The sequence below is a fragment of the Trachypithecus francoisi genome, unplaced genomic scaffold (assembly GCF_009764315.1).
Source record: "Trachypithecus francoisi isolate TF-2019V2 unplaced genomic scaffold, Tfra_2.0 Lachesis_group4, whole genome shotgun sequence".
Lineage (NCBI taxonomy): Eukaryota > Metazoa > Chordata > Mammalia > Primates > Cercopithecidae > Trachypithecus > Trachypithecus francoisi.
In genome coordinates, this window is record NW_022681469.1 from 3,548,662 (window position 1) to 3,573,289 (window position 24,628).

Sequence of the window (24,628 nt, forward strand, 5' to 3'; positions counted from 1 at the left end):
GTCTCTTCTGAAGACTTGTAAAAATTATCTGTAATGCTTTAAAAAATTAAAAAGACTAACTCCTCCACCCCCAACCGAAAGCAGCATACTTCGATGCCATCTGCCTGGTCGGTTCGGAGTCATGCAACACCCAGAATGCAGGCAAGGAGGTGCAGTTGCCCTTGACCTTCGAGGCCCACTAATGAGAGAGCTGCGTGAAAGCCGCGGGCTGCAACCCAGCAGCCAATCTGGGGAGCGCGAGGGCAGCCCCCGAGCCTGGCCCCTTACAGAGGTGCGGAAGTAACGTCTTGGGCACACAGGTAAGATGAGCTGTGGCCCGACCTGAGCCCCGAGATAAAAATGAAGGCTACGGAACCAGAGTGGAAACTGCAAGGTTTTATTAACATGACTTCCAAATTACACACAACATAGTTCAAACACATTTTTTGGTATGAAATCACACAAATGAAACACACAACAGTACATTTTCAACTATGTCATTACCATTCTTCACATAGATCCTGAAAAAGTTACCACAGCCGTTAACACAAAGTGAACAAAGGAGTAGAACAGGCAACGGCATTCCCACAAGTTTAGTGCAGTGTCTGGGAGAAAACGGGATGGAGATCAAACCCAGAGAAACGCACTCCCGTCATCTCTTGACGTCTGAATTTCCAACGCTCTCCCAGTCAACACAGCTTCGCCCCCAACCAGAGCCACCCCGGGTGCAGCCCGCAGAGTGTACACGCATCAGGGCTGGGAGGCCCCGTCGGCAAAGCGGTAACACACGGTCAGACGGCCGCCACCTCCAAGTGGAGTGAGCCACGCTACCACTAACACTGAACTCAAGCACAAGAGCTCCTGCGAAAGCAGAGGGGCGGGAAACAAAGAAGCGGGTGGTTAAGGGCACGAACCGCACACTGCGGGACGCTGGCATCTGAATCGCCACTCACTCCTACAGAGCCAAACTGCAAAACAACAGAATTAAAAAGTTACTCTCTCCAATCAAAGACCTGGAGGAATAAATCGTGAGTAAAGACCTGTCAAAGCAAAGGTTGAGAGGTGATGAGATTGTAAACACAGTGTGAGAAAGGTCAGCACCTTCCCTCCCAGCCCACGTGGAGTTCTCAAGGCTGAGGCGGAGCAGAGTGGCAGGAATACAGCCCTCACCCAGTGTGGAGCCAGGAGGCAGAGGAGAGGAGCATGGAAAGCGAGGAAGATGGGAAAGTCTGAGAGAGTGAGTCTCGGAATGGGACAGGAGCTACCAGTGTTAAGAATGGTAGATGATTTAGCCAGGAAAGCAAAATAGAAATGGACAGAGAGGGAGAGCCCAGAGCATGGCATGGCCAGGTGATCCCACTACTAAATGAACAGTAGCAAGAAGAAGACACGTCCAGCAAACAGAATCACCTCAGACATGAAAAAGGTCACACTCTGTGCTTTGTCGTTGTGGTACCTGAAAATTAAACAGTGGAATTAAAGCCCAAGAGTTCAAGTCCTCATAGAGGACACCATTCTGGATCCCACGCCTGTGGAAAGCAAAGCTCGATTATAGAAATGAGTGATGGCTTTTTTTTGCTCCTTTGGTTCAGGGCACCACTGTGTTCTGTGCGTGCATGTTATTAAAAATGTTACACACCTAAGAAAACACTACAGAATGCATACAACTTAAATAGTCCTTGAAAAATCAGCTTCTGCTACGGGTGCCCTTAAAATGAAAAGTAGTTTAAAAGAAAATCATGCTGAAAGAATGCATGAGGTCTACTTTCTAGAGTATATTAAAAATTATTAAATCAGAATACATTACCATAGTACCTGTCTGCCTATCCACTCTATGGAACATATTAAAATAAACTACATGCTGTTTCTTTTCAAAGGCCTACATTTTTCTACATACCTTTTAAAATCAGTAAAATAAAACCAAGCAAAATACCAACATGAGGACCTCCTTATCTTTTAGTTGGTTAGAAGTAAAAGGCAAAAGCAAGTACTCAAGAAATGTCTCACTAAAATACCTGTTCCATCTGCCACTCTTAAAGATTTCCTACCAAAACATGACACAGAAAAGAGCGAGTTGAGACATTTAAAACATGTGCCAGCCAAGGCAGGTTACGATGTGTGAGGCAAACGGCCTTTTCCAGCCATATGCTACCAGCAGGAGGTATACCTGGGGATCCAATATGAATCAGTGAGTTCCACTTTGGCTCCAGTACACAAACCACGGGTTTATGCACCTCAGAAGTTAGGCATTTAAAAAATTAAATAGGTTGCAAAAAAACCTTACATAAAATCCTTAGGATTCAATATTAAGTCAAGGCTAAATGCCTTTGGAGAATTCATAGTTAAGAATGTCCAAAATAACCTCCATTCACAAACTTTAAAAATAGTTGAAAATGTTAACTGAAATGCTCTTTAAATACACTAAAGTGTCTAAGCCTTTCCCTAGTCGATCTGGACTCGGGGTTTTCCGAGTGGTGGTAGTGGGGTGTCTCGGATCCTTTCCTGTCCTGCACCCACTCCTATCAGTCAATTCCCTGGTATAATCGTCACCTATAATTTTTTGAAGAACCAATGATACCTTTCAAGTTTTCTCTCACCCACCCCGTTCCCTCCCTCCCCAAATTAAAATAAAAAAGAAAAAAATATGGGGTGGAGGGTCATAGCTTAATGAAGGGAAGCCAAACTGGGTCTAAAAGCGATTATGTGAAGCCAGAGCTGGGCCTACAAGTAGGGAAGAAGGGCAATAAAAAAATGAATCCCAGGAAGAGCAACACAAGAGCGGGAAGCCTGAAGTCACCCACAACGGGCACCGCAGACACCGCACCAGGAGTGTTCCTTGAGAGCTGGCAGTCCTCTCCAGGGAGAGAGCAGTGGAGGGGAACCGCCGCAGGTACTAAAGAGTTTCTAGGACTCCACGATGTGCCGGCACAGCACGCTGCCATCACACACGCTGACCTCCTTGTCCTGTGCAATTACGTGACTAGGACCCGCCTTCGACAAGCGTCAGTCTGATGGTCTATGAGCACATTCCGCTTACCTTCCCAAGGAAATAACAAAGAAATACAAAACAAAACAAACAGAACAAAACAAAAAAAACAAAAGCCAAAAGAAAACAAAAGTGATGAGTTCTTAAAACCCATCCCAGGACGAAGGCTCCAGGGCCTGGGGTGTCCTTCACCTGCCCTACCTGTCCTGTCCCAGCTGGTCACCACCCAGTGAAGATGCTCCCCTCCCCTACCCCTCCAGGCCATCCAGTGGACGCCCGTGTGCCACCAAGCACCCTGGCCCAAGGTCTCTCAACTTGACTGGCCTGGATGACCTCCCCTGATGAGCCAGTGTGTTAGAAGCAAGTTGATGATTAACACTGAGATGACAGCTTCCCCCATCGCCAGGCCTCTCCTCACCTGGGTCTGTCCATCCCTTCCTCCTCTTCACCCTAAACTCCTCTTCCACCTCCTTCAGTAACAAGGCCTCCTGTTCACAGAACTGAGCAAGGTGCTCTTTGAAAAACAGAGCCCTGGGTGCAGGATCTAAGCTCTGCCACAATTCAGAAATGCCACAGAAGCAAGCTTCAACAACTGTTTGTCTGAGACCTTTACAAATCATGCTAAGAATGACCCATATCAAAAATAGTCACGGTGAAGCCACCTCCCGCCCATCCCATCTCCTCCAGCAAGGCGGGGTGTGGGTGCCTACGGAGGCTGCTGCCTGCCCAGAAAGCAGAGAAACCCCTCAAAGTTTGTCTGGAAAAATGAGATTTACTCTTTAGAAGAATATCAGTATAAGGATTTAACAAACGTAGCCAGACCAGTGGTAATGCAAGGTTATCTTAAAGTAAGCAGCTAAATGAACTTCTATTACAGCACAAAATCAAAACGAGATAACGCAAAAAGAAAAGAAGTAACTTGGCTCCACATAATCAGCTACTGGTTTACCTTACGAGATACACTGATATTTATGGCCTTTAAGCTTCTTGAATTTGTGAACAAATAATACACAGATCAGGATAAATGTATTGACTTACTACCATCTTTATAAAAATCGAATATACACACAAACACATCAACAACTGTGGAACTGTATCCATTAAACTTTGATAAGACAACACGAAGAAACTAATAGCTAAGATGTGGCTGAGTTGAAAGCACTTCCAATCCAATAATATTTTAATTTTAAAAGGTCCATATTTACATTGTATGCTAAATGCTCTTGCATCTCATTTTAAATGCATGATGAATCAAGAACAAAGATAATGGTTGCAGCAGATCTTCCACGAGGGTTTGGCTGGTGTGGGCTGACTTCACGTGAGCAGCACACCCAACATGTAAGTACCGCTCCTTTCTAATTCTGCTTCTTTCCTTTTCTGTAGTTTCCTTCGAGGAAACTCAACCTTCATTACTGGGATTGTCTGGTACTAAGAATCCATTTTCGACGGTCGTGGGTATTGAGAGGTCGGACTGTGTTGGGCTGTTTTAATCAGTGCTTTAAGGCAGGCCCGCATGACTTTGCCAATCACCTTTCAAGAATATTCTATGAGAAAGTCTGCCTACGTGCATGTGTGGACAGTTAGAGAAACATGCACACCCCAGTGCCTGTGTCACACTCAGGTGACACCAAAACAGGCCTTCCCGTGGCCACGAAGTCTATCGTCACAACGAGGGCCCAAACGGGATCTGCTTTATTAACACTGACTACAAAAAAGTCTGTTTCAATGCCTACTTTTCAGAGACAACATGCAGATTTTTGGTTTTAAACACAGCACACTCAAAGACTATTTCAAAAAGTGTTTTAAAAAAAAAAAAAAGTCACGAAACTCATTTCATTTCATCAGAAAGCCCTCAATGATGAAGTGAGTCGGTAGGCCTTCCCACTGCCCAGTGGGTACTGAGTGGTTTGGATCTCTCTTAATTAGAGCTCAAGGGCTACCAAAGTCACCACTCTAACGCAGCTGTGCACTGAGCCAAATAAACTAGACCAAATATATCAACACATCCGTATCTAACTGTGGAAATGAGTGGGCAGTGACAGCCGTGGGAACCCGCTGATGGGCACACAGACCTGCTGCCTGGACAGCCTCCTGCAGGCATGGTGAGGCAGGGCTGACTGACAATCCCATCTTCTGAGGGTTGGCTGGGACACTCTGGAGCAGAGGTGGCAGCAGCACAGCTGCAGGGTCCTAGCAGATCCTACAAGCGCTGTGGCTTCCTGGGACCGACTGCCGCAATAGCCCCTGCAGTGTGGGGTGTTACTCTCAAGCACACAGCAAACGCCACTTTAGAATCCCTGCTACAGAAAGGATCGCAGGTTCTGGAAGACCTGCTTCAGCTCTTCAGCTTGTTGTGGTAACTTAATCTCAGAAAGTAATATAAAACGTCAACTGTGGAAACGAGATGACGCAAGTCTGTGACCGTCTCCTTAGTCCCTTCCTTCTAGGAGGCTGACAGCCCTAGCGCCATGCTCCCTCCAGCGGCAGTAAGAAAGAATGGGCTTCTATTTCCCTTAATTCTATTAACAAATGTGACATGAAATCGTAGGTAGAAAAGGTAGCTAAGATGTCTGAGTATGCCCTAGCATTATTTGCTCAAATAGCTCAGGTCCACTTTAGAATATATCCAAAATAGTGAAACTCTTTCGTAAGCAGAAATACAGTAAGGCACTTTTTTCAGTGTTTGCCCAGAATGAATTCTACCACAGTAGCTTTATAGAAAGTATGTCTCACCTACAGGAACCTGCCCGCAATTACGAAAAGCAGTTTCAACGATGACTCAGACTCGTCTCATTTGGGGTTATGTTGTCCCTGGAAGAAAGCCACCCTCACCCCACATCCCACAGGGAATGGCAGGCCAGAGTGAACATCTGCTGATGGACAGGGCAGCCCTGCTGGAACAGCCTTCAGAAAAACAGAGGTGACTGAAGCAAGGGCCACCAAATTCCCAAGGAATGTCATGTATCACAGAGCCAGTGACAAACAGGCCACCTTGCTGCATTTAAAAAGGAAAAAAACAGACAGGTCTGTTCCACCTTCAGGCTGTTCCACCACCTCATGTGGTAGGAACTAGCCCAGAGGGCTGCCAGGTGAGGCCATCATAGACCCTTGCTCTAGCCGAGGGCCATGCTGTGTGCCTGTCCAACATGCTGCCTTATCTGGGAAGTGTGTTAAAAATGAAAGGGGAGTTCATCGAAACTAGGAACGCAGGGTTGACACTTTTGAAACAGTGACAAGAAGCAGAATCTGCTGTTCAATTGGCACCATTCCCAACCACCCCACTCACACCCTGGCTTTCCAGGGTATGCAAAGGTCAATCAATAATCACCCAAATTTTAATCTACGTTTTTACAAGAGCCTTCTGAGGGCTGAGAAGACAACTCGAGTTAAGCTCGGTTGAGAAGACTCTTCTAACCTGCACTGAAGATAAGTGCAACCATTATCAAATATTCTTTGCTGTGAAAACTACTTAGAACTTGTGACGTTAATGTTCTTTCCTGAATCTAAGTCACTGTGATCGATCATAGAGTCAGATCACAAAGAACAATGTCTACATGCATTGTAAGCACTTTGAAAACAAAACAAAATGAAAAACTTGGAGTTCTTGGTGGTGACAACAGAATGTGAAGCAATCTAACACCAACTCCAGCCTGCTGTGCTCTGTCAGTTCAGCTCCTCTGGAATCAGGCCCGTGGCTGGCTGGCGCTCTGGACAACAGTTACGCAGGACTGCGGCTCGGAGAGACCTGTGCTCCTGGGGGTTCTGCGCTGGCCGGCAGCTCCCTTGAAGAAATTCCACAGTGTGTGTACAGCCTAAGGTCAGGCTCTCTTGTTAGGAATCACTCCACGATCAGGGCCACATTTATGTGGGACAAATCTATCATATGCCTGTGAAAATGTAAAGAAACGATCGACATTAACTCTGCACATCAGCACTCAACCTACCAAGGTGGGAGGAAACTAAAGGAGCCTGGTGGGTCCTGTTTAACAAAAATCCATCATATAAAAAGGCAGAGTGCCTGGGAAGATCTATTAAAACACAAGGGGCAATTCTCCACCAGACAAAAGGACGCACGCCTCATGACAGGATAACTGTCTGCACTTTGTGCCCTGGTGTCCTTCTACAGGAACAGGTGGGGACACACGCTTGCTACTGTGATGGATGGGAGGGCACAGGAAGGAGGTCCTTGCTCCCGCCCCCTCAGCACCACAAGCACAGAACACACTGGTCACCTGTGGAATTTCTGCTGAAATGCTAATGCGTGGGCTGGCTCCTTGAACTTAGCTATGGCTTTCCGTTGCTGAGGAAGCATCTGTAAACTCTAGAGGAAGAAAACAAACACTTTAATGTCAGTTGTAAATGACAATAAAAAATATGAATATATATATTTAAACATTATTAGCTTTAACACAAAATGAGTCCAGGCGGACACTTGGAACAAACTAATTGATTTTCCTTTCTCCCTGGCAATTTTTCTTACTTATCCAGATAATCTATTCCAAAACAGTGCTTTACTAAATCATTACCAAAAGCAACAGTTATATCTTCCAAGTCTAGTGTTAGGACCTCCCATCATCTGGCCACATCAGCTGCCTGCCCCAGCCTGCTCTGTGAGACCTGGTAGCAGGTACCCTTGGATGGAGACATCTCCTCTTCTCACACCTTCTTATCAGGTGATTTTTAATAGAGGCCCCCACAAATCTTTTTAGGAACAGGACTCATCACACCAGAGGAAGCTGTTTAGTATGGGGGCCCCACAGTCCACAGCAGGTGATGGCCTAGTCTACCATCTCGTGTATCCATCCGGCTGAGTGACAGTGAGGGCAGCGGTGCCTGGGGCAGCCATCAGCATAACGTGGTCATATTGTGTACTTTAGAGTTTGTGAACACCAGTCTAAGAGGGTGGTATCTGAAATGAAGTCGCCACCCACTGGCCTAAAACAATGCCAGTGAAAAAGAAATGAATTTATGAAGATTGGCTGAAAGAAATGATGAATCCAGTGAAGATTTACAAAGGAAGTGTCTGAAAAGCATAACTTACATCTAGTCCTCAAATCTGCTGCCTGAGGAAGAGGGGAGCTGCTTTCTGCCTTCTTAAACCTGATTCAGGATCTAGGGCTAGGAGGGGCAGGCAGGAGGAGAGCACAGCGATCTGCGGATCTGTTAGGTGGCATTCTATGAACTCTCAAGCAACTCAGAGCTCCAGAGTCTGGTTCTTCTCAATGACTTCAGGACACAACTTAGTGCCTGCTGTCTGCAGCTCGCACAGGCGCCTGACTCTTCGTCTCGCACTGCCGCCCAGGCTGGTGTGCAGTGGCACGATCTCGGCTTACTGCAACCTCCGCCTCCTGGGTTCAAGCGATTCTGCTGCCTCAGCCTCCCAAGTAGCTGGGATTATAGGCACCTGCCACTACGCCCAGCTAATTTTTTGTATTTTTAGTAGAGACCGGGTTTCACTATGTTGGCCAGGCTGATCTCAAACTTCTGACCTCATGATCCGCATATGCCTTGGCCTCCCAAAGTGTTGGGATTACAGGCGTGAGCCACCGCACCCACTGCCCGACTCTTCTAAGAGCAGGAGTCGCTGGGCAGCTCCTGGCATGGGCATCAGCAAACACTGTCCTGAAGGACTGCACTCAACAGGCACTTTTGGTGGCCAGAAATCATTTGCGGTGTCTGAGTTTCTGTTCAGTGTAATAGAATAGTTAGAGAAAATAACTACCAGCACAGGATCCCTTGAAAATACTGAGGCACATGTGGCCATTTCATTTGAAAGCATGTCAAAGAGCTACAATGGAAGCAAACAGCTACAAACATCAATGACTTGGAAAGTGTTTAAAAAGTTACACTGTATATGAAATAACAGCTCTCCATTTTAATAACTGTAGAATGCCCATCAGTAAACAAGACCAGAAGAGCTCTAAAGGAATACTCCAACGCTCCGAAAAAGGTGTCTTCCAGGGCTTCTGTAACAGTGTTTACACAGAAATACAAAGGTCCACGTCTCCAAATTCAAGGACATCAAGAAGTCCTGCACGCAGCTACCCCAGAAACAGCAGCACTGGTCTGGAGGCTACCCCAGAAACAGCAGCACTGGTCTGCGGACATCACTGAGACAGGCCAGCAATGAGGGAGCCCACGAGGCAGCAACGGAATTGGTCTTTTTTCTGAAACAAGTTCAGTAAAATATCAGACTTTCTCCCTTCTTTCTGAAATAAAAAATGAATACAAAAGAAATTTCTTGATAGTTTCACTTGTCATTAACAGGAAAAGTAAAGCCCTACAACGTAGTCTCCTGGATACATTCTCAGCAATATGGCTTGCAATATGGCTTTCTGGACTTTGAAATTCCGCCTGTATTTCTTGACAGAGACCTGTTTTCTCTGCCAATCTGCCAGACTCGTATTTCAGCATGCACCCCTTTTGTGTATTAGCCTGTGAGTGATACTCAGTCACTGAAACAACAGAGCAACTTCCAGAGAGAAAATGCGTCTGTTCTGTTCCCAGGTAAGGGGCTGTGTTGTGTGAGCGTCACTTGTCCATCCCAGCCTAACCCTAACCCTAACGTAACCCAAACCTGACCCCTAACCCCAACCCTAACCTAGGTTAGAGCTGCTGCAGCCGTGCCTTTGGGGTTCTCTCCGTTCTTCCGGCAACAGCGCTAGCATGCTCAGTGCTCCAGGATCCTGGGGGGTTTAAGCAATGCCCAAAAGTGACTGAAACAGTTTCACACAACAGCTGCCAATACTGTGGCAGAGCTTACTGTGAGAACTACAATAATGGAACCTTCTCTAAACTTATCTTGTCTAAAAATATAAAAATTCCTTCATTAGGAATGGATAAGGAAAACTAATTTCATTTATCACAAAACAATGATCAACATTCTGCAATTCACAGATAGAATCTGGATTTTGGAAATACTATACTAAAGCGAGATCCTATCTCTATAAGAAAGAATTTAAAAATTAGCCAGGCGCAGTGGTGGGCACCTCTAGTCCTAGGTACTCAGGAGGCTGAGGCGGAAGGATCCCTTGAGCCCAGGAAGTAGAGGTTGCAGTCAATCGTGATCACAGGATCACACCACTGCCCTCCAGCCTGGGTGACAGAGTAAGACTCTGTCTTCAAAAAAGAATAAAAATAAAGAAAAAAGAAAATATGCTGTTCTCTTTGGGAAATAACACTTCTAGATATATGTGGTGACTTCCTTTGGGCAATTTCACAATGTGAAATTAGGGCATCAGGCTGCCAATCGTACACTATTTAGTATCAGGTTTTACTTGTAATCTATGTAGTTTAAAAACCTCAATTTGATTGAGGAGCTATCCGCCAGGAAAGCATTAACTTCCAGTGAGATTATTCAATCAGAGGAATGACTTGGTTTTCAGACACTCGACACAATTAACAAGCTTGCTGTCCTAATACTGGCTTCCTGTCTACCCTATTTACATTTTTGTACCTCCTTTCAGAAATAAACCCTGTTTTCTAGATACAAAATCAAACTATAGAAACTGTCCATATTCAACCATTTTTGACCTACCAAAATGACAAGTATTTACAATTTATTGGGAGCAGAGGAGAAGAAACTTTCCAGTGAAAGCTTAAAGACATGGTGGCCGCTTCCATTGTGAAAATAAACACGTCTACACAACTCGGCAACACACTACCATCGAGTTAAAACTTTTCTTCACCCAGAACAAACCAAACGCTAGAATTTGCCTCAAGTCTACATACTGACCTATGTAAGGGACCTTCTTCTTCACCCCCAGCACCCACATAACATACTGGCAGGGAGAGGGGAAAGGCTGGCACACCAGCTCTCATCCTGATTGGCTTTTCATTTTTCAGAGACATCTTCAGACAACTTCTGAGGAAAGCTTACTGGGCTACTATAAATAAGTAGCAAATGCAAGTTAAAAGGATACACTTCAGCTGGTAGCTTCCTGCAACTGTACCCAGCAATTCCACCCAGAACCATATGATCAAATCAACGGCCACGCCACCTGGCAGCAAAAAGCTTCCATGATGTTCAGAACCCTAGCCTCTTTTCCCCATGAAAAGTTCCTCCTCTTCTGAGGAAGAGTCTGCGTATAGCTGTGGTTGTGTACATGTCTGTGCACAGCTGTGGTTGTGTGTGTGCATGCATGTATAAAGATAACTCAGATGTTACAGGAGTACAACTGATTCTGCAATCCTAAAAACCAAGCTCTTTTTCTCCCTCTGGCCAACAATTCTAGCACCTTAAGGAATCATTTAAAGGAAAAATATATATCAGCTGCTTTTAAACACCAGTCAAGCTGCTTAAAATAAGCCCAATTTATAAATCATGAGAGATGTAAATTCTTGAGCCCCACCCTAGAACAGACACTAGAGGCAGTGGGGGAGGCACTCCCTGGCAGGAAGGGCAGAGAGCCCCTGCAGAGCCCTCAGTGAGCCTGCTAAGCATTTCTGTACGAACAGTGTGCAGGACCGGTCCGTGGGGCTCTCCTCTATACACAGGTCACTGTGTGACCAACCTCCTGTTGGAAATAGGGCGCCTGAAGCCTGCACACGATTCCAGTGGCGGGCTGGGTGGTAAAGAAAGATTCACATCAGTGCTCTGGGCAGCTCCAGCCCACACCGAGTTTTCTGTCCCATTTCACGTTCTCATCTATTATCATATAACATGCTGGGTCTTCCTGGACACCAATTCTGGCACTTCCCCTGAATGTCAACGTTTGGGCTCTCTTGCACATCCATGTGATCACTACGGGTGCCCTGGCGCGTTGCTCCTTTTGCTCTGGTATAATTTTAAAACATCTCCTGACCTCTCCTCTTCCCTTTTCATCCCTGGTTGTCCCGTATTCCCCGTCTTATCCTCTAAAGCTTACACATGCTTATCCTCTAAAGCGCAGACAAGCTCTGTGTTCTCCTCCTCTCGGAATGATTGACCGACCATGTTCTCAGAACGCTGTGGGAGAGCCTCCAGTTACCCAGCTTTTCCGCTGTGGCTTCCCATCACGTGCCCACACGCATCTGTTCTTTAAGCCTGTGGCGTGGGCTTTTCTGGAACCCGTGTCTGACACTTCTTCGTGTTTTCCTTCTCAATGGTCCAAACTTCAAAACGACTCAACTGCTCACTCAAGATTCCAACATTTTCTACTTCAACAACCAGGCCTTCCTGCAGTCAGAACCAGATGTAAAGGGGCTGTCTTCCTGCGATCCACTTTACCTTCGAAGCAGAAGCATAATCAGTCAGACGCCAAGATAATCCCACCTTCCGCCAGGTTCACAGAGCCTCCATGTTGGGCTGAGATCCGCTCTGTCTGCAAAGGGCAGATTCTCCTCTGAGCAGTACCTTCTACATTTCTATGCCTACCCCCAAATCAGCAGTGTCATGCGGAGGCTCCTGCGCTGCATCTCCGAGGGCTCTCCCCAGCAGCCTCTGGGGGATGACAGCCCCCCTGGCCTTGGGAGCACAGCTGACTCGGGAGAAGGTGGTCACCGCAGCGCAGCCTGGGAGGCCGCACACCCACTCCCCTTCTTCCCGCTGCTTTAACACAGATGACGGTTTCTTGCCTCTTTCACTTCCTTCCAGATGAACCCAGGAAGAACGAAAGAGTTCATATGTGGTTTATGAGTAGACAGAAAAAAAAATATCTAGTCTTCGAGGAATCCAGTTCTTATCAAGTTACAATTTCTGAAACGTGGTTACAGTTCGAAACCTTTTGGAAGACCATCTTCTGGTTATATTTCTATAAAATCTTCTCATTCTTCCTCACTCTTTGAGTCTATAGATAAATGTCTTTGAAATGGACTTTCTGGAGAGGCTTATTAATGTAGTTTAAGGAAGTAAAACACTAATCTGATAACAAAACTGGGTACCACATCACTGCTACACGGAGGAAAGTTCTCAGATTCCATGGGTTTAAAAGTATAGTTAACATGCAGTTACAGCCGGGCGCGGTGGCTCACGCCTGTAATCCCAGCACTTTCGGAGGCCAAGGCGGGTGGATCACGAAGTCAGGAGATCGAGACCATCCTGGCTAACACAGTGAAACCCCATCTCTACTAAAAATACAAAAAAATTAGCCGGGCGTGGTGGCACGTGTCTGTAATCCCAGCTACTCAGAAGGCTGAGGCAGGAGAATCGCTTGAACCCAGGAGGCGGAGGTTGCGGTGAGCTGAGATCACGCCACTGCATTCCAGCCTGGGCAACAGAGCAAGACTCCATCTCCAAAAGCAAAAACAAAAAATAACGTGCAGTTACTAGAATTTTCTACAACTAAAAGGCCCAAAGGAATGAATACAGGTCCTCCTGGTGTAGACACCACCTGGCATTACACCAGTGAACACTAGGTGGTGACATATCCCAAAGAGACAGAGACTCGACACTATTCCAAAACATTTAGGATAAAAAATATTTGTGGCTCATGCCTGTAATCCCAGCACTCAAAAGAAATGGAAGAAAATGGAAGGAAAAAAAGACCATTTAAGAGATCTATACAAATCCAGAGTGCAAAATGCAAAATTCAATTTAAAAGACAAGACAGAAGTTAGCTGGTTTGGCAATGGTTCCAAGCATATTCTCACAACGTAGGCTCTGAGCCTCACTCAATGCTCTGAGAAGCAAACGGTACTTGTTGTTCAGGTATGGATCTTGACAACTCGATCAGGCTCAAAAATATTCAAGAAAATGATCACGACTACACACGATGAAGCAAAGTCCACAAAAGTAGCAGGTGACATATGAAAACAACAGTGCAACCCTTCCACTCACAGGGAAGTGCAGAACGCCCCAAAGACAGGAGGACCAACAGGACACCGGGCCACACACGTGAGGCCTTGCCAAGCGCACTGGTCTGTGGCTCACAACAGACTAGGCTCGGGGTTTTTTCATCTGGACTCACTGCTACATAGTTATCGGACCAGAATTCTCCATCGCCATTTATTTTGAGAATCTCAGATTAGGATAACCGCATTTTAATGCATCTAAAATGCTCTAGTGTCTATTGTGCCCCTGCAAATTAATCCAGATTATGATCAATTGTTTTGAAATATCCTTGAACATAAACTGTACGCCTCCAATAGCTGATAAAGTCATCCTAACTGCACCACTAGTGAGCCCGCTCTATCACAAACAGAAGCAAAGGCTTTGGGTTACCTCTCCACTACTACACACCAGTAAGAATGAAACCTATTCCCCAGGAATCCAATAATGAAGACGGCAGTAATTAACCCAAGTAATCTGTATGTTTCTGGAAGGGCTTTCATCTCCTCATTTTTAGGAACTGTCAACAGCAGATGGAGATCTAAAACATGTACATTAATTACTCGTATCAACCCTAGTGTGAACACGTTTCCAAATTCACCCAAGAAGCTAGAAGCTGGAAGAGATTCTTGAAAGAAAGCACTTTGGACTAAGCACTTTGGACTCCTCAGAACTCTGACATGTACTCTGTGCATCCAAAAATGTCTTATTTCCAAAGTGCTCTGCCCTCAGACACACCAGATCCCGCCACGGGACACAGGGTGCATGGCAATGGCAACAATGGGCACCGCAGGCGACAACTGACAGGGAAGGCCAGAAATCAAGACTCAACAAGCAGGTGGCTTCTTCGCTGGGTCAGCTACAGGGCTCTGGGCCTACAGACACCAGGAGTTTCCGTGGAAAACCCTGTTTCCAACGGACCTGGAACTGTGTTCCCTTTCATGCATCTCATTTGCAGCCAGCTCAGCAGGCATGTTTCAGCATTAGAATTAGCCAACTTTAAGAGATGAAGATACAGTCCAAGATACTGTCATATTTGTAAAATCTAAACCAAGTCACAGCTATTTAGCACGTGAAGCTATTTCTGGAAAGCAAGGAAAAGAAGGCTAAATACTTTAAAATGTAATGTCATTACAAATAAAACAAGTCATTTGATAGAACAAAAAATTTGTATGTATGTGTGCAAGTGTGAACTTTCTATGACAATATGAGGATCTCAAAGGATAATCTGTTCAGTTGGAGTATTTCTTAAAATTTATAACTAAGAATCTGAAAATTTCAAAATAGACATTTGAGGCAAATGTTCTGATATTAAGTATGCAAAACAGGTATGTGTCTTATTTCCCAAGTATTATTTTAATATGAAGTAGCCAACACAATGGGCACTGTGTTTGAAATCACGAAATGACTGTCTTGGGACACAACCACCCATGGCACAGATGCCACCCCTAGGCAGCTACCTGAATGGGTCCCACTGACATCAGCAGGCTCTTCAGCTGGGCATCCGTGGTGGACGAGGACAGCCCCTCCACAGACACCACGCAGGGCTGAGGCTTGCACTCCACCACCCGCAGGTTCTGCTTGTTTGGCATCAGGCGCCCCCGGCTCATGGGACCGGCCACTCCTCGACCTCGTCCGTGCATGATGGCCTGGTGACAACAAAGAAAATACATTCAGAGTTTCAAGCTTAGGCTTCTTCCATAGTCACTAAGATATAAAAGTGAACAAATAACTTAGAATCCATTAAAATATACCATGAGCTACAGGATTTTCTGTAGTTTTTTTTTCTTTTTTTTTTTTTTTTGAGACGGAGTCTCGCTCTGTCGCCCAGGCTGGAGTGCAGTGGCGCAATCTCAGCTCACTGCAAGCTCCGCCACCCAGGTTCATGCCATTCTCCTGGCTCAGCCTCCCGTGTAGCTGGGACTACAGGCGTCCGCCACTGCGCCCGGCTAATTTTTGTATTTTTAGTAGAGACGGGGTTTCACCGTGTCAGCCAGGATGGTCTCAATCTCCTGACCTCATGATCCGCCTGTCTCGGCCTCCCAAAGTGCTGGGATTACAGGCATGAGCCACTGCGCCCGGCCAAGATTTTCTATAGTTTTCTATCCACTGTTAGAGAATGTTTTAATAGCTAAATGAGACAACAATATCCAGCAAGTGTAAGTGTAGGCAGAGGAAGAGGAGGGAGCTGATGAAGCCTGCACCTCTCCAGGGACCACACACTTGTGCTCGGTGGGCACTCTGTGTTATCACTCTGTGTAGATCAGGCACCCGTGGAGGCTGAGAAACTTGCTGCAAATGACAGTTAAGAATGTGGATCCGGTCCTGAGAGTCCCAGAGCCCCCATTTCTCCTAGTGTATTACAGGCTGGTTTCAGCAGGACCTGTTGTGCACAGCACTAAGTCCATCTTACAGTCACAACAAGCCACAGCATCATGTACCTGACTCAGCTGGCAGAGATTACATTTGCTATCCTGAAACCCTCCCAGCCAGATTCTGCAATAGAAATTCAGCCATGGCTGCACATTTCCATCGTCTGCAGGCTTTTCAAAAGAAACAAAACACAACTGTGAATGAGGACCCAGGCACCCCCAAGTATAATTCTGCTGGTCTCAGGCAGGCCCAAGTATTATCATTTTTAAAATCTGCCAAGGGTTCAAAACTACTGCTCAAGGAACTTTTCAAAAAGAAGAGACTGGGCCTGGCGCGGTGGCTCACGCTGTAATCCCAGCACTTTGGGAGGCCGAGGTGGGCGGATCACGAGGTCAGGAGATCGAGACCATCCTGACTAACATGGTGAAACCCCGTCTCTACTAAAAATACAAAAAAAAAAAAAAAATTGCTGGGCGTGGCGGGTGTCTGTAGTCCCAGCTACTTGGGAGGCTGAGGCAGGAGAAGGGCGAGAACCCGGGAGGCAGAGCTTGCAGTGAGCTGAGATCACACCACTGCACTCCAACAGACTGAGACTCCGTCTCAAAAACAAAAAAAAAAAAAGAGGAGACTGCTGAACTTTCCCATACTTTCTCCAGATTAGAAAGTCAGAGAGAACATATGTGCCCAATGTCTCCAGCCTAGAACAGTGGTGAAGCGCAGAAGGCAGGGTGGAGATGGGTGGCATTTGGTTTCCGGATGGCCTACCCGAATTGTGTCCCGGAGTATGGGCAGAATGCAAAAGTGGCCTCCCAGTCCATCACAGAAAAAGGCAGAAAGTTAGGTGGAAACCGGAATAGAACCTCAGGACATGAGTGTGCACACACACAAAAGGAAATGAAGAGAAAACTTCCACAATGCTTAGTACTCTGCAGAAGGCAGCAAAACTATACCTGTGAAGTAAGTTTTAAAACAGTTGCAAGGGGTTATTTCAAGAGAAACCACACTGGAAAATGCACATGAAAAGTTGCAAGTTACCCTGACTGGAAACCAGTAGGAACTAACTAGTCTTCTATTCTAACTAGAGTAAGTTATGATATTAACAATAATATCCCCAACAAATGCCTACTTATATACACCAAGCACCAGGTTTTTTTAAATGCACCTTCTTATAAGATCCTCACAATTGCCTAAATAAGATAGGAAACATCACGATCCTCATTGACAGGAGTGTTTACGTTTAAGATGAAGAAACTCAAGTGTGCTGTGTGTCAACGTGTATGGTGTTGTGCTTCTACTCAAGTGTGCTGTTTGTGTGCATGTATGGGGGGTGTGCTTCTAAGGCTTTTCTCACATATTCAGGGATGACACCTGAAGGAAGAAAATCCAGACCACAGCAATCTTTCAAGAGTCCCCCACTTTAACACGGGCGTTACTGCTGAATCTGTCTGCACAGCTGTTTTCTAGTACAAAACAGAACTTTGCTCTCATACCATGAAGCGTTTATGAGATGAGACGAACTTAGACTTCAAAAGGAGCCAGAACCGTCTTAAGAGTAACACTACTTCTAAGTGACGAGATGACGAGGCGGGGATGAGCGGCTGACCTGCTGTCCTCCAGAGTGCAAAGCAGGGCTGCGTCCAGGTCTCCCTCTGCATAGCTCCACCCAACAGGGGCTACTGGCTTCTACACCAAGAGAAACGATCAAGACTCTGGGGAGCCAGAAAGCACCTCGCTAGCAGGTGAGGGGAAGGGCACTCTGTCACTTGTGTACATGACAGGATGTGCTCCTAGTGCACAGACGGTCACTCCAACAGAAAAGGGGAGGGTGAGCACCCTTGCTTCTTGCCTGACAGCCTGAACTCAGAGAAGCTCCCTCCAATCCCCAGGGTTACGTTCGGAAGGATTAAGGAGCTGGGAACTGTGGCCTAGAGCAAGTTACTTCATCTCCAAAGACCTCGGTTTCCTCTGTCTGAACTGGGGCCATGAGCACGCACGTGATTTCACATTTGTAAAATTTCTGGTGAGTCAGTGAACAGAGGAAGGAAAGCGTGCTGACACGCAGCAGCAGCAGCACGCGCTGTCCTGAGAGCACAGCAGACGCTGCTGGGTAGACAGCTCAGAGCTGCGGGAAGCAATCACACTCCTGGTTAGCTGTGGGTGCTCTTCTGGGTTTGTTCCGTGAAATAAGTCAGGAGAGGAAAAGGCTTTGGTGAAAATGTGAATGCGTTTTCAAAGCCAGAACAAAGGAAATGATGGTTCATTTATGAATGTGAGTACTATTGTGTGCCACGCGCTACAAATCAGAGTGTGTCTGAACACTGCCTCACGCCAACCTTCGCATTTCCAGGGCTGTGCGTGAGGCAACAAGCAGTACCTTCTTCGCAGGATGAATTCCTTGGATGCTTTTGATCCCTGGAGGGACAGGCGAGTGTGCATGGGGCCCGGCTGGCAGATGTGGGGGCTGCTGGAGGCCGCCCCTGGTCAGCGTCACCTTGCGGGCAGGCTGCGGACCCACTTCTGGAGGCTGGGGAAGCCGCTGGGGCTGGCCTTCTGGGTGAAAAAAGCCATCGCTCTCTCCTCCCTGCTGAAACCAAGAAGGCAGCACACTGTTCAGTGTCTGCTCCACCAAACGCTCCTCCCCAGCATTAGGAAGCCCACCTCAGCCAGTGTTCACCCACGAAGCAAAACCATTTCAAATAAGTGTGACTCAAAACTTGTCATTTCAGTAGAGCCAGTAAGGACAATTCTCATTGGAAAATGGTCAGGTTCTAACAAGACAGCTGAAATTTCAAACACTAAGATCCCCTTTAATTACTGTATTCATATAAGAGGTCTGCGATTAAAATAAATGCTGTTGAATTCCGTGAAACACTGGTTACCTTCAAAATACTTCATATCCAACATGCATTTTCACTTTCAGCATGCGTCATTCATTTTCAAGAGCATTCTTGTTAAAATGTACAGTGTGCATAAGCAGTGGTTTTAAACTCTTAACTCCTATTCCAACCTACCCTAAGAAGCCAACGAGCCCAACTCCTGCTGGCTGTGGTTCTGAGTCTTCCAAACCCATCACAGCGCCTTCCGCCCCTCTGGATACAGGAACTTCAAATCCTCTGACCTCTCCAATACAGTGTTCTGAAGCCGAAGAGCATCCCACAATACTGACTAGAAACTTCCCTTCCTTCTGCTGAGAGTTACAATTGCCATGAGCAACTACAGAGTACATGGATTTCCAAGAAGCGCACTTACTCTATGAAGAACCTTAGAAATACCAGGAATCTTATCTTTTGTGTTTTATTAACAGTCTGTTCATCGATGAAGAAGCAAGTACACCCTGGAACTGCGCCACCGATGTTGTTCATACCTCCAGGCAGCATAAAAATGTCTTACAGTGGTGCCTATCAGCTACTTTCAATACCGAGTAGTGTTTCTCCCCAAGAACAGCTGGAGGCTGGGAAAGAATGGGGGGGGGCAAGGACGGCAGACACTGCCCTGGTTAATTATGTCAAGATGGATGCTTGGACTCGAAAAGGAAGACGGAGGCTTTTATTAGCACCAGGCCCACTCTCAACATCGACAGGGATGGAGTGTCAGTCACGGGATAGTAAATCCTCCCCAGAGTGCTTAGCGGTGCCAGGGTCTCCAGGGCAACCTGGTCAACCAGCTCACATATCCCTGTCCCACTTTTCCTACCAAATGTATCTTGTGGAGACCAAATGGAACAAAGGGATCTGCCAAGAGAAGGAACACTGATTGGGGCAAGATGGATGTAGCTAAGATTTCTGCTAAGACTATACAAAGTAACAGGGACTCAAGAAAAGATGAGATGAAAAATGTCACACAGGAACAGGTGGCATGAAAAAGTCTGCAAATCGCCTCTCTCCAAAACAAGTATAACCTGGACAAAATTTCCCAACACATGTGAGGCCTCTGGGAATCCAAGAAAATGAAACAAATGGAGAAGCACTTATTCCTGAGCTGTGAGGACAGTGCAGTGTGTGGCAGCTCCATCAGCACAGGGCCGAAATCCAGAAAGGCCTCAGGTCCCTCAGCAGCACTGGCCATACGTGCAGCACCCTCGGAGGGGAGGCACAGGGAAGCCCATGGGTCTGTGGGCCTCCGGTCATGGTTCGGTTTGGAACAAGCAGCACACCAGCCAGAAATCTGAGAAACCTAATGAGGAAATTCCAGAACGGAAAGTGCTAGAGAACGCCTAGATGGGCTCTCCCCACATGGCTGCCTGGGAAGCCCCAACCCACACACAGATAACTGGCCACAGGGGGCCGTGCAGGGTCCAGAGATGTGAGCACAGGCTCCTCCCAGTTGCTGGCTGGCCACTAAGCTACGCAGCAGTAGGGTCAACCCCTAGGAAGCTAGGCTAAGAAATAAAAATAACAATACAAACACTGAACAAAAAATATTTAAACTGAATGAAAACAAAAATACAACACATCAAAATTCAGGGAGTGCAACTTAAGCAATTACATCAAAAAGGAAAAACATCTAAAATCAATAATTTGAGTTTCTACCTCAAGAAGCTAGTCCCCCTTCCTCAAAAAAGGAAATCAAACCCAAGTAGAAGGAAGGAAAATGATAAAGATCACAGCAAAAAGCAATAGCATGGTAAAAAGAAAAAGAAAATCTGTGAAACCAAAACTTGGTATTTTGAGATGAGCAAAAAACTGATGCTCCTTTAAGGATACTGACCAAGAAAAAAGAAGAGAAGATAAATTACCAAAATAAAACAGAGGGATCACCGCAAGGGACCCTAAGAAATTAAAAAGACATTACAAGCAACTTTACATCAACACACTAGACAATTTACATGAAACGAGCAAATTCCATGAGACACAAGCACCAAAACTGACTGAAAAAGAGAAAATATGAATAGAACTCTAAGAAGTAAAGACAATGAATTATTAAAAACCATTCACAGAGAAAAAGACCCAAATAGCTTCACCAGTAAGTTTTACCAAATATTTAAGGAAGAAAGACTACCAAGCTTACGCAATCTCTTTCAGAAAACAGAAGAGGCAGAAGCACTTTCCCACTCATTCTTTGGGCCTGGTATTACCCTAATACAAGGCCAAAGGCATCAAAAGAAAAGACACCTGCGAAAGAATATTCCTCATAAACATACATGAGAAAAAAATCCCCAACAGAATATTAGCAGACTCAGTCTAGCAACACAGAAAAGGGATCACACCTCATGACCAGGTAAGATTCATCCCGGAAGCGCAGGGCTGGTTTAACACCCCCTAGTTAACCAAGGGAACATACTATACAAAGGAAAGGACCCTGTGTACATCTGCTATCGTCCAGCCAGGGCTGCAGGTGACTGAGCCAGATGGATTCTCCCACCTAACGCTCTAAGACGCTATCATGTGAATTATCATCTCCTGAAATGTGCTGATCTTACTGGAAGTCATTCCTATCTTACGCTATCTTACAGGGACTACCCCCAACCCCCACACAAAAAGGGAAGCACTGTGAAAAGGCAGGCCACTAGCACAATCCAAAGTCAGACTGGCAGTCTGTGTTTCTTAAACCTTCTCCATGAGGTCTTCCACCCAAGGTGTGAGCAGGTATCCCACCAGGCAGGGAGGGCCTAGCCTAAGTACACAGTTTTTCAGTCTGTATCTTCAACAGCTATGTGAATTCTCTCTAGTTTTATACATGCTTGAAATTTTCTATATTAAAAAGTTTCAAAATCTAAAAATATATACCATATACCCTCATCTTTCATGAGAACCAGTGACCATTTATTAATTTATCCAAAATCCTATTGCAACAGTGTTGCCTGACAGTACAATCTTAGTGTGAGATTCATAAATTCACTATGCATGTGTTCAGCTGAGTACAGTGTTCATAATTCACTATGCACGTGTTCAGCTGAGTACACTGAGAACATTTTCAGTGACTACTGTTTCAGTGGCTACTTCCTCCTCTTTACAAGCGTGAACACTTCACACCAGCCTCCAGGTCCCATGAGGGCCCATGTGAGGTGGAGGGGACATCAGACCACTCAGTGCTCCACACAGCTCAGCAACACAACAGTCTAACTGACTGTGGTTCTCCAACTTCTACCCTTTCCACTAAGGCGGACAAATGCATGGACTGTGGAAGGTGTGCTCTCTAAGAAGGACTTCCGTCGTATGAACTTAAGTAATCCAAATCGGCTCCCTGGTAGCTTAACCAACCAGGTCTCCAAGGATGCCGACTGCATTTGCTGTCTTGTACGTGCTTGAGAGAAGCCAGTGGTTTAGACCCCAGTGAATCTCTTTTGTTCACCATACCAGAATGTCTCATGCACACAGAAGGCACTGAAATATTTACTGAATAAATCAGTAAATACTAGATTGTACTTTTTAAAGCTAAGTAGTTCTGAATGTGCTAAAAAGAGATTATAGTATCAGAATACTAGGTTATAGACACTGTCAATCAGTACACACATATTTACTACATGTCACTAAGATAATGAAAGGCCAACTTTCAGCCCAGCACGATGAAGTGTCACATGGCAGAGAGGAGACAGTACCTTTGGCCTAAAGGTAACGATGTTCATAGAACATGACGGACGGCAAGATGAATGCTCTGGCCGCTGTTTCCCTGGCAACCCAAAGCTAGAAACAAGATGGTCTAGAGAGGAAACTTTAAACAACAGCTGGCACCAGAAGTAGGATGCTATTATCTGTGTGTTGTAAGGCATACAATGCGTATGTGTATTTGGGTGATAAACATGTAACACTGTAGTAATCTGATAATTTTTACACTGTGAATTAAGAACATAAACATTGAGTCAATAAATACCCCGAATAAGAAAAAGTTCTCTTCATTGTTATTTTGAGAAAGACACTGGAGAAAATTTATGTCTGGTGATATTAAGGTCAGATAAGAACTCTGAAAGATAAAGTTCTAAACTTTTATTTTCCATTGAAGGAAAGTTTATTTTTTAAGTAGGCTTGATCTCTATTTAAAGTTCAGAAATATGGGTATTACAAAAAGCCTTTCCTTTCCTCATCTGTTTCAAAAAAACTAAAATTTCCTTATGTAGATCTTGTAACATAATGAAAGGGTCCTAATGTGATGGTGTCATACTTTGTTGATGACTTTCTAAGAAATGGCCTGAAAAGACAGGAATAAGGCCTGTGATGAGACAGTCCCTGTAGACAGAGACCTCACCTCCTACTGCCACCTCTGCTCATTCCGTTGGGCCGTGTGGGCCTTCCTGGGCCTGCCCCTGCACCCCTCCCTACTCGGGAAGCTCTTGGCCCCTGACTGACAGAGTCTTCGGTCCCAATGGCAGGTTGGGATGCAGCTACTTGGTTTTTCTTCCCAGTGGATCTGGCTCTCGATGGTCTCTTGCTTCCTGGAGGCATGTGCACCAGTGTCCTCAGTGCAGGCAGATATCACAAGACACAGAAAGTGGGTGCTTCAGACAGAGTCTTGTGATGCCGACCACCCAACTTTCAAGAAAAGACTCTTCCTACAAAACTGCTCACCAGAGAGAAGCCCTGCCTGGGTAAGCTCTGGAGTTGCTTATATCCAAGACAAGTTTTTGTACCTTATACAGCAGGGGTCCCCAACCCTCACTACCTTACTACTGTGTCCTGTTAGGACTGGGCTGCATGCACCGCAGGAGGTAAGCAGCAGGCGGGCAAGCATTACCACCTAAACTCCGCCTCCTGTCAGATCAGCAGAGGCATTCCATCCTCGTGGGAGTGCAAATCCTACTGTGAACTGCACATGTGAGGGATCCAGGTTGGTAGCTGCTTATAAGACTCTAATGTCTGATGATCTGAGGTGCAACAATTTCATCCTGAAACCATTCCCCACCGCCGACCCCAGTCCGTGGAAAAAACTGTCTTCCAAGAAACCAGTCCCTGGTGCCAGTAAGGTTGGGGCCCCTGTTATATAGCAACAAATGATGTCATAAAACTTTATAATGGAAATTTCTAAGGCACTCCTGGGATCTTAATCATCAGGAGTTTTGGTATTATTCAACATATGCACCTAGTACTGGCAGTGAAATAATCCACAGCTCATATCCGTTGACTGTCTACAACAGGACGAGAAATGTACTAGGGTAGGTACAGACACTGTTTTCCTTCAGTCCCACAGATGTGGCTTTGGTATTTTGTCCCTCCCCAAACCTTCTGCTGAAGTTAGCCCCAGTGCTGGAGGTGGGGGTTAGTGGGAGGTGTTTGGATCAAGGGGCAGATGACTGTGAATGGCTTAGGCCATCCCCTTGGTGATAAGCAAGCTCTGAGATCACAAGAGATCTAGCCATTCAGAGTGCGTGGCGCACGCCCCCCCGCCGCCGCACCACCACGCTCCGGCATTCGCCGTGAAATGCGCCTGCTCCCTACTCTGCATTCCACCATGATTGGAAGCTTCCTGATGCCTCCCAAGAAGCCAAGCAGATGCCAGCACCATGCTTCCTGTAAAGCCTGCAGAACCCTGAGCCAAGTAAACCTCTTCTCTTTATAAATTATCCAGTCTCAGGTAATTCTTTATAGCAGTGCAAGCACTGCCTAATACAC

The 24,628-nt window shown here is 45.9% G+C and overlaps 1 protein-coding gene across 7 annotated transcripts in view; it reads right to left on the reverse strand.

The window, feature by feature from the left end:
* Nucleotides 1–355: 355 nt before the first annotated feature.
* The window catches only part of RBM33 (RNA binding motif protein 33), a 134,404-nt gene continuing 110,131 nt past the window's right edge, over nt 356–24,628 (reverse strand). For 4 of the 7 annotated variants that reach the window (XM_033193532.1, XM_033193531.1, XM_033193529.1 and 1 more), the window contains 4 exons: nt 18,460–18,669; nt 15,173–15,361; nt 7,198–7,286; nt 356–6,852 (listed from right to left, as the gene is read on the reverse strand). In XM_033193532.1, the coding sequence (XP_033049423.1) occupies nt 6,804–6,852; nt 7,198–7,286; nt 15,173–15,361; nt 18,460–18,669 (537 nt within the window). In that variant the 3' untranslated portion in view covers nt 356–6,803. The remainder of the gene's footprint in view (nt 6,853–7,197; nt 7,287–15,172; nt 15,362–18,459; nt 18,670–24,628) is intronic. The other 3 variants (XM_033193530.1, XM_033193534.1, XM_033193535.1) reach the window with 3 other exon arrangements.